Below are 18,915 nucleotides of genomic sequence, written 5' to 3'. Positions count from 1 at the left end.
GATTTAGCTCAGTGGTAGGCGCTTGCCTAGGGAAGCGCATAAGGCCCTGGGTTCGGGTCCCCAGCTCGAAAAAAAAAAAGAACCAAAAAAAAAAAAAAAAAAAACTCAGTAAATACACGATGACTTAAAAAAAATCTTTATACAGCAAATAGAAGGGAATTTAAATAAATTTATATGTAAAAAAAAGATGTAATTTATGTAAAAAGAAAGAGGACATAAGTATATTTAACCACAGAGATATTAATCTCCAAAGATGGGGGAAAGAAATAGAAATTGATGTTTTCAAGGATACATGTAGATAAATAAATAAATCTAGGCCTTCGACCTCAATAGTTGGGAGACAAAGGCAAAGACAGGTAGGTTTCTTGTGAGTCTGAGGCCAGGCTAATCTACAGAGCAAATCCAAATTAGCCCAGCTAGCTCAGTTGATAAAACATAAAAATCATAATCTCAGGGCACTGGGTTCAGGCTCCAGTGCTGATTAAGGCCTATTGTAAATAATAAAAGTGTTTTACCCAGGAACCAAATGGTCAAAGATGGGGTAGAAACACTGGATTGAAATTAAAATTTTCTATAGGTGTGTTCCTGGGACAGACACTCTGACCAAAAGGGACTTGGGGAAGGAAAGGGTTTATTTTAGCTTAAACACCCAGCTCACAATTTATCATGGAAGGAAATCATGGCAGGAACTCAAAAACCTGAAACAGAGACCAGAGAGAAATATTGCTTCTTCCCAGGTTCATGCTCGGTTAGCTCTCATACAAAGCCCAGGACCACCTACCTAGGGAATGGTGCTGCCCATAGTGGCTAGGCTCTCCTATATCAATAATAGTCAAAGACACACCACACACACACACACACACACACACACACACACACACACACACACACACACACATAACAAAAATGTAGTAAAAAATAAAGAATAACCAGGCCCGAGGACACAGGTAAAATATGCTGTAGATACAGTGTCCTTCCCTGGTTCCCATAGATTCATAATACAGCAATAATGACAGTCAGGTGGAATTGCATCCCCTATATGTGTATGTGTCCCCTGCTCCCAAATCTCCATACTGAGGACCCAACCCCAGAACCTCTATGGCTGACTTTATCTAATGGGGTCTTACGGAGAAAACCAGGATAAAATGGGCCATTGAGATGGGACACCATCCAATAGGACAACTTTCAATATGACATGTGACAGGAAAGACCCTGGGAGGGGCCAGGGAGAAGATGATGACCTCTGTGAGCTGCGGGAGAGGCTGTCAACAAAGTCTTCCTCACAGCTTTGGAGCCAGCCCTGCTGATACCCTGACCTCGGCTTCCAACTTGGGAGAGACGTGAAGGCAGAGTCACCTGCTGTCTTGGCCACTATCATAGACCTTGCATGTTTGGCTACAGCAGCCCTTGCACAAGCCTGTGTGCCCCAAGGGCCGGCAAGATCTACTGCTACGGTATTGATTTATCTGAATAGCTCTGCGTCATGACAAAAGGCTCCTACAGATGGCTGATTAAGTAAAACACCAGAGCACCTTACGACCAGACGCCAACTTTCTTTGAACTACTTAATTTTCCTTACTTTTGTTTTTCTTTGTTCATTTGTATAGAACATTTGGGATTGGGGGAGGGTATTTCTTTTATTATTTATTTAAATCGGAGACTCTCTTACCAGCTTATGCTCAGCTAGCTTTCTTATAAAGCTCAGGACCACCTACCTAGGGAATGGTGCTGCCCACCGTAGCTAGGCCCTCCTATTAACAGTTTAGGAAATCCCCCACAGACATTCCCACAGGCCAATCCCTCAATTGAGACTCCCTTCTCAGATGGTTCTAGACGGTCTAAAGTGGATAATTAAAGCTAACTAGGACAAGCTGGGGTTGCCGTACGTGTGGAGGTCAGAGGCCCATGGACCTCATACATACATACATACATACATGCATACATACATGCATACATACATACATACTGTACTGGTGGGTTTGTTATTTTCAACTTTGTGTGTCTCTATTTATTTTCACTGTTTGAGACAGGGTCTATGCAGCACTGGCTGTCTTGGAACTTGCTATGTAGACAGGGCTAGACTGAAACTCACAGAGATCTACCTGCCTCTGCCTCCTGAATGCTGGGATTTCACCCAGCTTGTCATTTGAATTTGTAAGAGTTGTCTTATGATTTGAAGCAAGTCAACTACTGCGTGGCCCTGACTGTGTCCTAACTCATTGGATGGAAGCAGATGCAAGGGGGTTGGGGAGTTAGCTCGGTGGTAGAGTGCTTGCCTAGCAAGCACAAGGCCTTGGGTTCGGTCCCCAGCTCCGAAAAAAAAGAAAGAAAAAAGAAAAAAGAAAAAAAAGAAAGCAGATGCAAGACGATGACATCCATACGTTCGTTTTGCTGTATAAATATGAATGTGAATGTTTATCAGAGGATAAGCGACAATAATAAATTGATTGTTCAGACCTGAGAAAAGCAAGGTTACGATGTTCCTCATTTGCTGTCAGTCTGCTTTGGGCCTAGGTCTGTCCCCATCTACAGTGCTGACCTCGGCCTCATAGATTTCCAGCTTCTTGAGTAAACAGGGGACTGTTATGCCAGCCACTCAGACAAAGCTCCTGTGTGTCCCCAAGCTCCACACCCAGCCTCGCTGTCTGCCTCCCTCACGCTCTGCAAGGGCCCAGTCACAATTGTTTCTGGTCAGCAAGGGCCTATGTGGGAATGGACATCATGTTCCCTAAGTAAGGGACCGTGTTCTCCCGTTCTGCTGTGTTAGAAGTCCCTCGACTCTATGTCTGTTATAACGAATCCCCTATTACACTGGAGAAAGAGCCTATGGGGTGGAGTGGCACTGTCTGGGTCTACCTCCAGGCGAGCCCAGACGAAGGCTGTGCCTGCAGGACATCAGCAAGGATTCCAACTGCCGATGTCAGCTGTCCAGAGATGACGTGCAGTGGGGCAGGACCCCTGCAAATGGAAAAAGGAAGAAAGCAGATTCTCTGTGTTCTAATCCTGTGCTTACCAAGAAGCAGTGTCCGCTGGGTGTTTTAAGTGTTCCTAGAGAAGCAGCCTGTGGGTAAAGATGCTTGGGCAAGCCCAACCCCCAACCCACATGGTCAAGGAGAGAGGGAAATCCCACACACTGTCCTCCTACCTCTACACATGCGCGCGCACACACACACATACACACATGCACACACATGCACACATATGCACACACATGCACACACATGCACAAGTGCACACACAAAACACATAGACCACATATACTCAGCGCAGAGACATACAGCGCACACACACACACACACACGTGCACATGAAATAGAATGGGGAGCAGCTGGGCAGAGCCTGAGGAGGGTTGCAGGAATGGGAAGAGACTGGGAGGAGGCAACAGGGACTAGGATGGCAACACACTGCACACAGATAAGAACTGCCAAATGGAATTTAACAGCGGAGGCCTCTTCTCTTGTGCCACACGTGGCTGCTGGTGTTGGGCTCACACAAGCATATTTTCCTTCAGGAAAGCTGTTTGAATGTGGGGTGACTGCATGCTCACACTAAAAGACAGAGGAGGGGAGAGGGGAGTTTCGCCATCTTTGCTTTGTTAACCTTGGACAAAGGACCCTATTTGTAAGTAGAGAAATTCTTTATGTGCCTCTGGAATCCTGTTTGCTAGTCCCCCAAACCAACCAAATAAGTATATGTTTTAGTTATCATGGAGATCTTCCTACCCCTCCTCCCAACTGTTGGAGTTAGAGGTGTGTGTCTTGTGTGACACAACCGGTCTCGTTTTTATTTTTATTTTTTTTATCTTTATTAACTTGGGTATTTCTTATTTACATTTCGATTGTTATTCCCTTTCTCGGTTTCCGGGCCAACACCCCCCTAACCCCTCGTTTTTATTTTTAAGACTGGGTCTTGTTGTGTTTCTCATGCTGACCTCGAATTCACCACCCTTGCTTGTACAGGTTGGTTTGGGATGTCAAGTTGATACAAATTAGAATCAGCTGAGAAAGGAGTTTCATCTCAGGGATTGGTTGTTAATTGAGCCAACTTTGTGGGCAGCCCTAGGTCCCTGGATAGGGGGTTCTGGGCTGCAGAATTATGCAGAGTCTGGGAGTGTGACCAAGGGAACAGGTAGCAGGCAGCGTGGGCACGCTCATTTCTCCCTAACTTGACTGAGGCAAACCGTCTCCGCCTCTGCGATTTCCCTGCGGTATGGGACAGTAACCTGGAATCGTAAAACTCTTTCTCCCGTGTTGCTTTTAGTCGGCTTTTCTTTGATTTGTTTGATTAGAAACTCTTCCTGCCTCAACTGTGATTATAGGCTTGTGCCACAGGAAATAGAACGAATTCCGGTTAGAAGGGGTCTATGCGGGCAACCACGGTACTGCACTGCCCTCTGGTGGCTAAAGTAAGTCAGTACCAACAGTTAAAGGGCACAGAACGATGACTATTCAACTAGGCTGGTTCTTCCCGGATTGCCCCTGTAGCTACCTTATGGCCACTTAAAACTGTGATATTAACCAAAACAGTTCCCAAACCTCATCAGGTACCACAGCAGGTGACTGACATGCTGACAGAGATCAGGAACTAGTCAGAATCTGGGCCAAGTTCACTGACTGTTCAAGAGTTTCCATGTTGTGACAGTATTGTTCCTAATCACTGTATTAAATATCCAGGATGAGCTAGGCATGAGTTTACCTATCATCCCAGCACACAGGAGGCTGAGTCAGGAAGTCTCTGTGAGTTCAGGGCTGGGGATGTAACTCTGTTGGTACAGTGCTTGTCTAGGATACAGAAAACCCTGGGTTTGAACCACTGAATAAAACCCAGCAGGGTGGCTGTTGTATGACTTTTCCCTGGGAAACATGTATTCATTTAGATAAAGCATTAATAAAAAGAGAACAATTCCACCTACCCAAGTCTAGTTCAGTGAGCTAACAAGTTTATGAATATTATGTACAAGAGTTTGGGTGAAGAGTTACAGGAACATGGATAACTCCAGGGAAGGTGGATCACAAAACCAGCATCCCTAAAGCCCCAAGCACAGTTTGCAGCTTGTCTGAGAGTATATTTGTCCAGTAATTATGGCTGACTTTATAACCTTGGGGAGGAGAATCTCGTGAACCTTATAAATTTCAGGAGTCTCCTGAGACTTGTGTGTTTACTTCCTGGGTCTTAAGGAGTCCCCTCCTCCAACTCCAGGAGTAATGCAGTTTCTCACAACAGAACCTGTGTCTGTAACACCAAAGCCCTCTTAATCTTGATATTCAGACCAGACCCTTTCACGGGTACTTCTGTATTTCTTGTGGTGGTCGATGTGTCTTTCTGGTTCAGGTTTCCAACCTAGCTGACTATAGATAATTAACTGGTGGGTAATTCCCAGGTACACTAGACCTTGGGAGCAGTGGGAAAACAGCTGATGCTCCTCTACCTAGGTAGTTCCAGAAACTAAAGTCACCCTCCAAGTAGGTTTAAATTTGCATCTCAGTTTCCCATTTGCTGTGAAGATCTCTTTATTTTTATGTATGGGTACTTTTGTGTGTAGGGTTCATGTGCACCAAGTATGTGCAGGTAGGTCCCCAGGAGGCCAGAGGTGGGCACTGGATATCAAACACACACACACACACACACACACACACAATCCTTTATTTTTTAGATCTAGACACAGTAGTGCACACTTGTACACTTGTAATCCTTACACTGGGGAGGCAGAGACAGGAGGATCCCTAGGGAATTGATGGCCAGCCAGTCCAGCTGACCTATTTGAAGAAACCTAGACCACCTAGATCAGAGGATCTCAACCTTCCTAATGCTGTGACCCCTTACTATATACAGTTCCTCATGCTGTGGTGACCCCAACCATAAAGTTATTTTCATTGCTACTGTATAACTGTTGTTTTGCTACTGTTACGAATCATAATGTAAATATCTATTTTTTGATGGTCTTAGGGGACCCCTGTGAAAGGACTTTAACCCTCAAAGGAGTCATGACCCACAGGTTGAGAATCACTGGCCTAGAGACTCTGTCAAAAAAAGTGATGACATCAGAGCCATGATACTGGGGACGTCATCTGACTTGTGCACACACAATCAGCTCATGACACCGTGGCTATTTGTCCAACTTGTGCACACACACACAATCAGCTCATGACACTAGGGCTGTAGTGTGACTTGTGTACACTCACACACAATCAGCTCATATAATTTTTAAGCCACACCAGCACTTGGGAGGCAGAGGCAGGTGGATGTCTGTGAATTTGTGGCCAGCCTGGTCTACATAGTGAAGTGATTCCCAGGCCAGCTAGGATTACATAGTGAGACCCTATTCTTAAAAAAAGAAAGGAAAGGGTAACATAGGCTTTTTTAAATTAAGTGGAAAAGAAGCATCACACATGTTAATCCCCACCCCACCCCCAAAGCTGCGATGGAGTTAAAGAGGCAAAGGATGAGGCAACGGGACAACTCAGCCTCAGCCCAACCCCAGCACTCAGGAGGCTGAGACACCACTTCTGCAAGTTCAAAGCCAGCCTGAGCTACATAGTAACTTTCAGACCAGCATGGGCTGTGTCAGTGTGAAACTCATCTGAAATATAATTTGAAAATTTAAAATATATGTGTATATATTTATGTGATGGTCTGAATATGCTTGGTCCAGGGAGTGGCACTATTAGGAGGTGTGACCTTGTTGGAGTGGTTGTGTCACTGTGGGTGTGGGGTTTCATCCTAGCTGCTTGGAAGCCAGTATTCTGCTAGCAGCCTTCAGATGAAGATGTAGAACTCTCAGCTCTGCCTGCACCATGCCCACCTGTGTGCTGCCATGCTCCCACCTTGATGATTGATAGTGGACCCAACCTCTGAATCTGTAAGCCAGCCCCAATTAAATGTTGTTTTTATAAGAGTTGCCTTGGTCATGGTGTCTGTTCACAGCAGTAAAACCCTAACTAAGACAATTTACATACATAGTGTACAATATTTTACATATATACATATGTAAAGTATTATATATTATATAATTTGGGGCTGATAAGATGGCTTAGTGGTTAAGAGCACTGGCTGTTCTTACAGAGGGCCCAGGCTTGGTTCACAACACTTATGTTGGAGGCAGGCCCACAACGATTCTATACCTCCAGTTCCAGGAGATCCAGTGTCCTCCTCTGCCTTCTGCCAGCCCTAGGCATGCACAAACATACATGAGGCAAAACTCTTACATAAAGCACAAGTAAACACTAGTGTTATATCTAATTGAAAAATTTTAAATGCCACCCATTATTTTGTACAACTAATTGACATTTCCAAAAAGAGTTCTGGCCTTGGGAAGGAGCTCTAGAACTCATCTCTTAAGCCTGTAGCATTTATGCCTTGCCCATTAATGTCTTTGATCTGGAGACTTAAGCCACACCAGATCACCTAATGACAGGAGGCTGCACCATGTCTGTACCCAGAGGAGCAGGACTGTCATCTGTGTGCCTGTCAACCATGGTCAGAAGCTAACTGTAACTCTCCATGCCAAGGCTCAGATACACCTGGGAGAGGCTCCCCAGATACAATGTTCATGTCCATATCCTGGCCTAGGAGACCTCAACCACATTGCTGAGTCGGCTGCAGGGAGCGGAGGGTGGAGGCTTGCAGATGGACTCCTCTGACCATGCCTCAGGACTTCTCAGGGGATGAACAAACCTGAAAGTGGCCACAACTGCCTCTTAAGCTTGCATTAAAAAAATACATATACATATATATATATATGTGTGTGTGTGTGTACATGTGTATATATTTTTATATATTTAGTAGAATAAAATTGAAATATAAATAGAAGTATAAACATGTAAATAAATATATGTTTAAATATTTGATGTGATATATTATAATCTTTTTAGTTAAATAAAATTTCACTTTATTTTAAAAAATTAAAATAATAGAGCCAGGTGTGGTGGCACACACCTTTAATCCCAGCACTTGGGAGGCAGAGGCAGGTGGATCTCTGAGTTCTAGGCCAGCCTGGACTACAAATTGAGTTCCAGGACAGCCAGGACAATGCAGAGAAACCCTGTCTCGAGAAACCAAAATAAACAAATAGATAAAATAAAATGAAGATGGTAGTCGAACTACTTGAATGAATGTAAAGAGAGATTAAGGGCCGGTGCCTCAAAGCCGCAGGTGTTTCTAAGGTGTACATTGTCAAAGTCCCATTTCTTTGTAGTGTGCATCGTGAGTCTGGAAGCTCTCTCCTGCTTCTGCAGAGGTGTGAGTGTTGCTTCCGGGCACAGGATCCTTAAAGGAGGCATCGTTAGTACAAGTCACCCTCCCTCCTGCCTAGGTCATCTAGACACTCCTTGGAAAACCCGTCCTCCATTGTCTGGACTTGTTTCCTTGATCCGTACAACAGAAGGTCACACATGTGCTGGTCTCCTGGTGGCTTCTGCCTCTACTTTCCTCTCAGCCGTGTCAGAACCTCAGCTCCAAATTCCTTCCCAGACTCTGCAGCTCCTTCAGGGACCTTCACACCACCAGTGACTCCTGACCCAACCCAGGACTTCACTGGCCACACCCTCAGCTCGTCCAGGAAGGCTCTGGACCCAAGGGTCAGCCCAGACCCATAAGGTAGGAAGGCTAAAGTCTAGCTGGTAACTTGGGGAGACAGTTGAGAACCCTTGGTGGGGAAGGATGGTCAGGAGCACTGCAGGGAAACCTGTGGGCCCTTGAAGTCCACCGAGGCCACTGTGAACTGGCTGGGAGTGGGAGGTGGGGTATGGTGGGTGTGCATTTGTTAGAGGACACGAGGGACAGGGTGGAGGCTGTTGGAGTTGACTGCAGTCTGAGTTGACTGAGAACGTTGGTGATAGGCTGGCGACCGTTAGGGAGAGAAGGGTGTGGCTGGGAACTGATGGCAACTGGGGATAGGCTGCAGGCTGTCAGAAGCTGACCAGTGAACCTTGGGGACAGTCTGGGAGCTCTTGGGGGTTGGGGAGGCTTGGCAGGTGACCGTTGGGGACAGGTCAGGCACTCTCAGGACCAAACTGTAGACATTGGGAGCTGGCTCGGTTGGGGCTACTAGGAATGCATGGAACCCTGAGGTAGGCCAAGGGTGTGTCTTGAGTGGATCATCTAGGACAATGGAAGCCAGAAGGTGGGAGCCAAGGAGCAGGCGCAGTGGAGACACATACCCACCGGAAAGTACTGCCCCTGTGGCCTTCACCCAATCTGGAACCTCGCAGGGTGAGGACCCATTCAACTTCCCACCCTGCTGTGGAACCAGGACTCATGGGCGAGAGCACCTGGGGCGCAGAGTGCCAGGCCTGGGACTCAGCAAAGCTCAACCAGCATGGGGCTCAGATAGTTTCCAAGTCCCGGAACTCGACTGCACAGATCCAGGAAGCCCCTGCGAGTGGACTGCTGCATCCACAGAAGCATGAAGCCTTGAGTTGGACTCAGATTCCCGTCATACTGTGGATGTTTCCAGACCCTTCTGAACACAGGCTACAGTACTAGAGGTCGCTGACAGGCCAAATATCTGACTGCTGATGCATTGTGTAAACGGCAATCCAGGTAGCTTTGCGCCCTGTTCCCCCGAAGTACTAGCCTAGGCCAGTGGTGCTCTGTGTCAGGTAGGGGTGTGTGCGTGTGCGTATATAAACATTGTGCTAGTGCTCGCTGAGGCCAGTAGAGGCCATCAGATTCCCTGGAGGTGGAGCTCTAGCCCTCCACAAGGACCAGTGCTCTAGACAACGAGCTAGCTCCCAGCCAGGAACTTCCCTTTTATCGTATGGCAGTGCCTTTCAGAAATCCTGTCTTTGTTCCCTAGGCTGTGGATAAGCTCATGACCTTCTGTGTCTACACTCACTGATAGGTGCATGGACACTCAGTCCTGATGCTCTACTTGTCCTTACTGACAGGTGAGACGTGAGGCCAACGTGACTAACAATACAATTAGAGTGGTCGACTGGGTAGTGTTTCTGTAAACCCAAGTTCACAGTAGGACACAGAACCACCTGCAAAAGACCCAGGAACCAGAGGTGCCATTGGCAGCCACGAAGCTCCCATCCACGCTGCCTTCTGCCTCCAGTAGCACAGCCCACCCCAGGACCCCTAAGCCTGTGGGAAGCCTGAGCTAAGATTTGGTGTCAGGCAGATCTATGACCTGCAAACCTGGTTCAAATCTCTCTTCTCCCTTCCCACCCCCACTTTATATATCTATATATGCATTTTTTTAAATTGTGGGGTTCGTGTGAGGTCAGAGGACAGCTTGTAGGAAGCCATTCTCTTTCCACCACAAAGTACTGAGGGCAGAACTCAGGTTCCCAGGATTGATGGCAGGCATCTTGTTGAGCCACGCACGGCCAGTCAACACTTTTCTTTAGTCCTCCCACATTCTCACTCTTCTCCTTCCCCTCCACAGGCACTGCTCCAAGCCCTTGCCTAAGATCTCCATGGGAGCCCAGAGGACAGCAGAACCAACCTTCTCTGACCCTCACACCCAGGGCCTATACCTGAGGAGTTGCTGCAGAATGAAATTCAGGAATTAAGGAGAGGGATGGTCAAGTTTACAAGAATTCACTCTGCAGCGCAGTTCCTGGCACCTGACCTGCTTTCTACAGAGAAAACACTCGGAATTCATGCCCTGAAGAGCATAGATCCAGGCCCCGATCCCAGCACCTTCGCCAGTCTTCAGAAAGTGAATCCTAGAGCCAGGGGCCAGGGGCCCCCTTCTTCCTCTCCCCTTACAGGCTCTTCTCCGTTCTGGCTAAGCGTGGAACAAAAACTTTGTTCTAGATCTACCAGTTCCATGTCTACGACCAGTGCACAAGAACCAAACTATTCTGCTTCTGCTAATTCCTCCATCTTTAGCCTACCAATGACTTGGTCCTTAAGATTCTGACACTTGGAATCTCCCTGTTCCATTTAAGTGTTACTTGACAGTCTCAAGTTCAGAGAAGGGACAACAGATAGTGGTTCTGCTGTGTCTGAGAAATAAGGCCAGCAATTGTGTGCCCTTGCACTGAACTGTGCCTCTTGGCTGGCATGCTAAAGTGGTGTCCTTTGTAAATCCTCGGGCAGAAGCCGAGAGTCAAACTCAGGAGCTCTTCTTAGTTCTCTCCATTTTTTTTTAAGTTTGCCAATTTCACAAGTGTTATTTCCTCTCTGATTACAGCACTGTTAAATGACAGCTGCCGTTTGTCCAACTGCCGTGCAAAGCCTGGGAAAACATGGCAGTGGGGTGTAGCTTGGCTCATCCTGGATGGGCCTCAGACTCTACCCAGACTCCAGTTGCCCTGTTGAGCTCGTCTAAGGTCTACCCTGGGCTAGAAAGTGCAGCCCTAGGGACTTCCTCTTTGTAGCCATCAGCTTCAAGGGCCTTGTTCTCTTCCCACTACCTTTTACCTTCATTTTCTCACATCCTCCCCTCCGGGTTTGTGTGCTCCCTATGGAGAGGCTTGGCCATTATGAACATAGCCTATCAAATTTTAGAATGAGTTAGACAAAACTTCTACCTGGCTGGGACTTCTCACTGGGAACTTCCTCTGGGGCCATTTAGATGATCTAAGAGCCACCTCTCCTAGAGCTCCTTTGTTTTAAACCGGATATAAAGTGCTTGGTGCACACACATGCACCACCTTCACAACAGAGGCCTGGAACTGGAGCACTTCCTGGAGGTGGTTCCTAACTGTCCAATCCTACCTTGTGGCTGTGCAGATGGGGCCGGCCCTTATCATATACTACTAAATAGCAAAATAAAGCTGCCTGTTTATAATACCCAAGAATATTGAATATTCAAGGGATGGACCAAAAAATTTGGCAAAATTCCCAAAAAATGTCATTGTCCCATGCCGAAAAACTTGGTATTCCTGCAGGGACTACAGTGCTCTCAACTCCAGCCTAGCCACAGCACAGATATACAACACACATGTCTAAATCAGAGTTCCGCCTGTCAGTCTGAGGCAGATCACCAGGCCAGCAGCAGAAGCAATTTAGGGGCTCCAGCACACAAAATGTTCAAGAGCTCCAGCAGGTGGTAGGCAGGGCCTCAGTCCTGAAGGAATCACCTTGTGATTTGCTATTTGTTGTACAATGCACTTGCCACCTAACATACGACTAGACAATACTGAGACCTCTGTGACTGTGGACTCAGGCATCATCTAGAGAATAACCCCACTACCCTTTTAATGTCTTAAACTGTTCATTTTAATGCCACAAACACAAGAATGCTATTTTTGCCATGTTCTAACAAACTTTACAAAAGCTAGGAAAGCACTTCATAGCCAGTTAGTCCTTATGTACCCGTAATACCACAAATACTTGTGAATTCCACAGGCAGCAGGAGGAAGTGCGCAGGATACAGAACTATCTACCCTCTTCCCCCATGCATTCTCAGACTTTCCACAAACCAGTCTTAAGAACTATGGTTCCCAGTCTTCCCTCCAGCCCCCTCAGCAGCACGGCAGGCTAAGGACCACCCTTACAGACCAGATCCTCTCCACAGGCAGCTCAGAAGAGGATGGACACACACACCCCTTACTGGGTAAATTTAGGCTCCTTCTAAACTAAAGAGTACTTAACCCTTGCAATGCCACCTCACTGCAGCTCATGGAATGTCATGCCTACACCACAGCCTTGTTAGACTTGTCTATCCTTGCCTCAGGACCACTGGACAGTCCTGTCTAGGAGTGCCAACCAGTATTAACTTTGTTCTGGGACATATCTCAATCTGGCCATGTTCAGTGGCACAAGCCTTCCCTCAGTGTGAAGGCAGAAGGATCTATGAGGCATGACAGAACAGAGACCCTGTGTTAAAAGAACACCCCACCTAGATCACATGTATGAAACTTCCAGAGGCACCAAGCAGCTCATGACTGTGAAGCTAAGGTTCACAGTAGAACATTAAACATACATACAGTTACTGCAGTTTACATAACCATAAAATGTATTCCCAAGCTTAAGTAGTCAACACAAACACAAACGGGCCAGTAGAACCTGGAGAGAAATGCCCCCTTCCCTAGCTCATGCCTGTTCTATAGCCCAACACCAACCCAGGTGTATTCTGCAGTAAAGACCACAGAGGCAGCTTTCAGAAACTTTATTTTCCTTCCACCTTTTTTCCCTTCGCTCAGGCACCTGCAGAGGAGCTCAGGACCACTCAGTGGTGGCTCCAACCCACTCAGTGGCCTGTGCTGTGGGAGCTGCTGACCAGTCCTCAGTGGCCGGCTGTGCACTCCAGTCTTCTGTTAATAAAGTACAAAAAAGGTCATCAGCTCTAGGAACAGAGTAACTTTTCCCAAGTCATCCAAAAGCAACGTGTCAAGACACACTGCGCCCACCAGCACACACACCAAAGCACACCCAGAGTCAGAACAGCAGCGCCCTCGTGGGCCACTGAAAGCTTCACCCATTACTCAGTCCACACTGTTCAGCTCCCTGCAGCCAGATGCCCTGGCCTTGATACGCACCCGTGGGGAACTGCTGGATGGGCACAGAGGGCACCTGCACACCCTCAGACCAGTCGGCCACCTCAGGCTGAGCAGCAGTGAACTCAGGCGCTGGTGCAGTCCATTCACCCTGGAATTCCTCCTTGGTCACAGCCTTCTCAGCGGCAGCCTGCTCCTCCTTCTCAATCTAGTTTTTTAAAAGCACAGAACGGACAAATTTAGCTTCACTGAACCACACCAAGGTGTCCCATCTACTTAGCGGCCACCAGCATTTAATAGCGCCTTACCTCCTCTGGGTCCCTGTAGAAGTAAAGATCAGGCATAACCTCCCATGGGTGCTCCCGGGAGATGGTCCCTCGCATGCGGAGTACTTCCCGGGCCAGCATCCACCACATGAGACCCACTGAGTGAGCTCCCTGCAATAAAGGGGAGAGTCACTAAACATAAGGCCACTCACTTACCTCACAGCCCCTGTACTGAACACCCCTTGGAACCAAGTCTCACATTCCACACACCCAGATGGCAGCTCACTGCCACAGGTACAGGAGCAATTCATGGGCACACCTCATGAATTGACTCCTCCCCCAAAAACCAACATTCACTTAGGAGAATACACAGGCCCATAGTTCATACATCAAACTTGTAGCAAAGTTTACTATCAGACCCCACTCACTGGACCAGAGTGGGGTGTTAGCGAAAACCTTGCCGCTCGTTTAGCACACTACCTACACTTAGGAGTTCATCGACCAGCGTGTGACCTCAACTCCAAGCTCTAACAATGTGCAGGGGAGCCCAAAGGCTTCCCCAGTGCTGTCATCAACTCTAAATCCAAGTTACCTTGTTGTTGCATGGGATGGCAATGTCCACATAGCGCAGGGGAGAATCTGTGTTACACAGAGCAATGGTGGGCAGGTTGACGTAAGAGGCCTCTGTGAGGGGCTGGTGGTCAGCCCGGGGATCAGTCACCACTAGAAGCCGGGGCTCCCTGAAGGCTGCTTGGATCTGGTTAGTGAAAGTCCCAGGTGTGAAGCGGCCAGCAATTGGAGTGGCTCCTGTGGCAGCGGCAAACTTCAGCACAGCTCGCTTTGAAGGGAGATTGAGTCAGCGTTATCACGAATGCTTTCATAGGGAAACTGTAGACACCCACTTCAAGTCACCTATCAACACCAAAGCAGCACTTATTGAAGCACATTCTTAGGCTAATTGTAACACTTGCATGTCCATCTGCTTAGTCGGAGGCCCCTGATTCATCTATGAAGCAGATGTTGGTGATTTCAAGCTTTTCATATGCCCCATGCCCCTCAAAGGACCACCAGCAAACACCTCTGACTTCTGGACAAATTTATCAGAACACAGAGCAAGCATATCATCCCTCGTTTCCCTGTAGTGGACAGTTCCTTTTTATTTAATGTAGGGGTGGCTTGCTTTCAGTGTATGTAAGTGTATCACACACCCACACCCACATACGGAGGTCTGGTACTGGACTGAAATGAACTGAACTGTGGATGGCTGTAAGCTCAGTAAGGTACAGAACTGACTAGGGGACTCTTGAATTGACTCTTTACCAACTCAGCCATCAGTGTACCAAAAACTGTCTTAACACTCCAACTCATTTTTTTTTTAACAACCGATATACTCAAGCTGGCAAAGACTCTTCTTGGCTATTTTGTGGCTGACATTGCTTTACCCTTAAAGTCGGCAACAGTTTCCTCTGAAACACACAGCACTGCCTGCCACTGAGTGACATAGGACTGTTTCCTGCATGGTTTGCCTCCTCAGTCATCGTCCACAGGACTCTGAGAAGTTGTAGGAATATGCAGGTGCGAGCACGAAGCCCAGCTTCATCTCCAACGTTGTGGAAAGGGACTGTACATCACTGGGCAATGCCTATGCTCCCCGACGCCACTAGGACAGAGCCCGGGGAGAGTGACCTCCCGGGTTATCCACGTTGGAAACTCTTGTGTATTCACTCCCAACGTATTCTGTACATTTTTGCCCCCAAATAAAACAGCCTCTCCCACACACCTGGCCAGTGTTCCTGGAGGAGATGACGCTGACGTCAGCAGGGTTCTCAATGGCAACAATAGCGCGAGCGGCTAGCAACAGCTTCTCCCAAGTCCTCTTCAGGTTGATGATGTAGATACCTAGGCCAGCAAACGGGATTCTTGTGGGGGCCTTTCCAAGACAGGGTCTGTGGAACCCTGGCTGTCTGCAGAACAAGCTGATCAGAGATTTGCCTGTCTGCCTCTTGAGCACTAAGATTAAAGGCACCACCACACCTAGCCACAAGTGGATCTTTAAAGTGGGTGGCCCAGGTTTGCTAACCTCATTGCTCTGTAAAGGGACACTGCAGGAAAGCAGAGTATGTGTATGTGGCAGTGACCACTACCAAACTCCAGTCATAGAGGCAAGCTCTACTGGTGTTAGCGAAAATCCTGCCGTATGTTCAATGTAGCACACTTCCGACACTCAGAAGTTCACTGGCCAAGTCTGGCCTCCACCCTGAGCTTTAATAGTGTGCAGGTTCAGCCTGTCTCTTCCCTTCTGTCAATCCTCCATGACCCCTGGCCCTTCCTACAAAACTCTCTTTAATAGAACTCACAAGCCAGGGCAGTATTTCTCCAAGCATTCAGCACCAGCACTACCCACTAGGACAACTTATCAGGAACTATCAAGAGCAGCAACTGACCGTCACTTTTCCTTTTGTAGATGTACTGCTCCATCTGAAAGTCAAGGTTGGTGCCACCTAAGTGGGTTCCTGCAGCAAGGAATTTGAGGACATCCTCCTCCTTCATCTGCAGGACGTCAAGGCCTCCGGACATTGTGTAAGTTTCCCTTTTAAGTTACGATGGGAACCTAAAAAAGGAATGTCGTCCATTTTTCTCTTAGATTAGAACCCACAAGATTACCCTGCCTCCGGAGAGAGGGATTAAAGGTTTATGTATGCCACATGGCTCGGTACGTCTTAGTGAAGCTGACTGTATTCTTATTCCTCCGTCGCTTATAACTTTTCTGGCCACCTAATCACTAAGAAAAGTGGCTTAGGCAGCAAATCACAAGCATTAAAACTGGCCAGTAGGAAGTTAGCGCTTACGTTGGCACACTGGTCAAAGGGTACTTACTAAAGTTTCGTCTATGCACAGAGAAGGCAGCCATATTTGGTGTGCTTCGGGTTTTGTATTTTGAAAGTGATCGAAAGTTTCCGCCCCATCTCTACGCGCCCCACGAACACTTTTCCCAGCATCTTGCCGACAGGCCCCTCGAGCCTGGCACCAGCCGCAGAAGGGCCTCGGAGTAGCGCCCGCCCCACCTCACCACGGGCCACCACGTGGCGCCGCCGCCAGTAATCAAGCAGCTCCGACACACGCAGCCTCGGAACCCTCCCCGCACATCCATGTGGCAGGAAGCTCGAGAGCAGGGCGTCGAGAGGCGCCGAGGACCCCACATAAGACTCACCAAGAACAACGCCGTACGGACCCGTTCCAGGGTAGCGCGGAAAGGACGGGCGGCCGGAAATGACGTCCTTAAATAAGCCACAGAGAGCCAATAGCAACACACGTTAAACAGAAAGAGGGCAGAGCTTCCGTTACGGAAAGGGAGTGTGGCGCACGCGCAGATTCAGCGAGCGGGTCCGCTGCTGCGCACGCGCGGAGCGGAAGTTAAAGTGGCCGGCGCCTGCTCGGTTCCAATCGTGGTGTAAATCGTGGGGTTGGAAGCCTGAAGCTTATTTTGATCGAAGATTTATAGAAATCAGGCCTGTGTACAGCAAGCACAGCCTGAAGGACTGCTGTGTGGTCTATGGAGGACGGTTTACCGACGGGCAATTCAGACTTTATCGCAGAGATGTTTTCTTGAAAGTATAAAGGACAGGACTGTACGCATAAAATTAGTTTTTGGTCAAAGAGAAAATGCAGTTCGTAAGTTTATTCTATCTAATGGAATACTATGCGGCCATTTAAAGATAGATAGGTCCTGTGACACAAAAGAATTGGAACGAGAGGACAACTACGAACAAAAATGACACCCTGTGTGTGAAAGAGGGCGGTCAGTGAAAACAAAGTATTTTCCCTCACGGCTGGCCTAGGGCATGGACGGTATATTCTCCCCCATTTCTTTGACACTATCAGCACCACAGCTGAGTGAAGAACAGGCTTCAAGCCTGGGCCACCTGTGTCAGAACTAATTAGAGGAGCACATACCCACCAGGCCCTCTGCTCCTTGAAGAAAGTACTGGCTCCTTCCTACATTTGGGGGACAACAAAATGGTAGTTATCCAGTAAGCTATTACAAAAGTATTGAAGGGGATGGGGAGGAATTTGGATGAGTCATTTATTTACAGTGCATTTATACTGTATTCCATGTCTCAGGTAATCTAGAGATGATTTGGAGTCAACGGGAGAGTTGTGGTTATTAGAAAATACCAGTTTATATTAGTGACTTGAACACCTTTGGGTTTGGCATCCATAGAAGGTTCTGGAACAAATTCCACAGATCCTGAAGGATAACCATATAGGCAGACAACAAAAATAATAAATCAAAAACCCAGAGGGCTGTGGGTTCAGTTCCGTGGTAGAGTGCTAACATCATAAGGCTCTGGGTTTGTTCAGCTCCCAGTACTTCAGAGGGATAAATGCTCTGGCCTGAGCGTGGTAATACATGCCTGCTCATTCTAATACTCTGGAGGCTGGGGCAAGAGGACCATAAGTTTGAAGCTGTAGTAATGCCCTGTCTTAAAAATAAATATAAAATAAAACTAAAAAGAACAAAGTATTGGGGCTGGGGATTTAGCCAAGGGGGAGAGCGCTTGCCAAGGAAGCGAAAGGCCCTGGGTTCGGTCCCCAGCCCCGAAAAAAAAAACCAAAAAAAAAAAAAAAAAAAGTATTTAACTTGCCATATCACGAATGTGCATCAAGATATTTTGACAAGGAAAGCAGAATATTCTAAAATCTATTAAGTGATGTGTTCAGGCCAGGTAATGGTAGCATATGCCTGTAGTCCTAGCCAGCACTTGGGAGGCAGAGGCAAGAGGATTTCTCTAAGTTGGAATCCAGCCTGGTCTACAGAGTTCCAGGACAGTCAAAGTTACAGAGAGAAACCCTGTGTTAAAGAAATAATAATAGAAAGTGAGTGGTGGGTCTGGGATTATAAGGGGTGGGTGAGGATTATGCAGGTATGAGATCTTACGGGAGAGGGGTGTGTGTGGAAATGTTCTAAAACTAGTTTAGGGTCCAACAAATGGAGGATGACTGAGCTCCAGTTCTGTGTCTGGCTCCCATTTTGGGAATGACAAGCCTGCATCCCACACTGAACCAGTGTTTCCTGTTTGCTCTGTTGTTGATGCAGATGAACCCAGAACCTTGCATGTATAAGCACTACACTCAGCCACACATCCACCCCAAACCACCAAACTGTGGGCTTCAAACAAGTATGCAGCCTCTTTAAATACGTAATCTAAAGACACATTTGTTTTTCCTTTGGTTTTTGAGTCAGGGTTTCTCTG

At 47.4% G+C, this 18,915-nt stretch overlaps 1 protein-coding gene and 3 non-coding genes across 4 annotated transcripts; all 4 read right to left on the bottom strand.

The window, feature by feature from the left end:
- Positions 1-13,050: 13,050 nt before the first annotated feature.
- On the bottom strand, positions 13,051-16,972 carry Rpsa (ribosomal protein SA). The gene is made up of 7 exons (XM_032911153.1): positions 16,872-16,972; positions 16,105-16,271; positions 15,441-15,559; positions 14,253-14,498; positions 13,703-13,831; positions 13,437-13,602; positions 13,051-13,211 (listed from the first exon to the last, which is right to left on the bottom strand). The coding sequence occupies exons 2-7, from the start codon at positions 16,235-16,237 to the stop codon at positions 13,117-13,119; spliced, it is 888 nt and encodes a 295-aa protein (XP_032767044.1). The 5' UTR covers positions 16,238-16,271; positions 16,872-16,972; the 3' UTR covers positions 13,051-13,116.
- Positions 14,054-14,202, bottom strand: LOC116908346. The gene has a single exon (XR_004388897.1). It is a non-coding gene; the product is annotated as a small nucleolar RNA SNORA62/SNORA6 family (small nucleolar RNA).
- On the bottom strand, positions 15,165-15,367 carry LOC116908339. Its single transcript, XR_004388891.1, has one exon. It is a non-coding gene; the product is annotated as a small nucleolar RNA SNORA73 family (small nucleolar RNA).
- On the bottom strand, positions 15,784-15,939 carry LOC116908345. Its single transcript, XR_004388896.1, has one exon. It is a non-coding gene; the product is annotated as a small nucleolar RNA SNORA62/SNORA6 family (small nucleolar RNA).
- Positions 16,973-18,915: the final 1,943 nt, after the last annotated feature.

Source organism: Rattus rattus, chromosome 8 (assembly GCF_011064425.1).
Source record: "Rattus rattus isolate New Zealand chromosome 8, Rrattus_CSIRO_v1, whole genome shotgun sequence".
NCBI lineage: Eukaryota > Metazoa > Chordata > Mammalia > Rodentia > Muridae > Rattus > Rattus rattus.
This window is presented reverse-complemented; position numbering and strand designations above follow the sequence as displayed.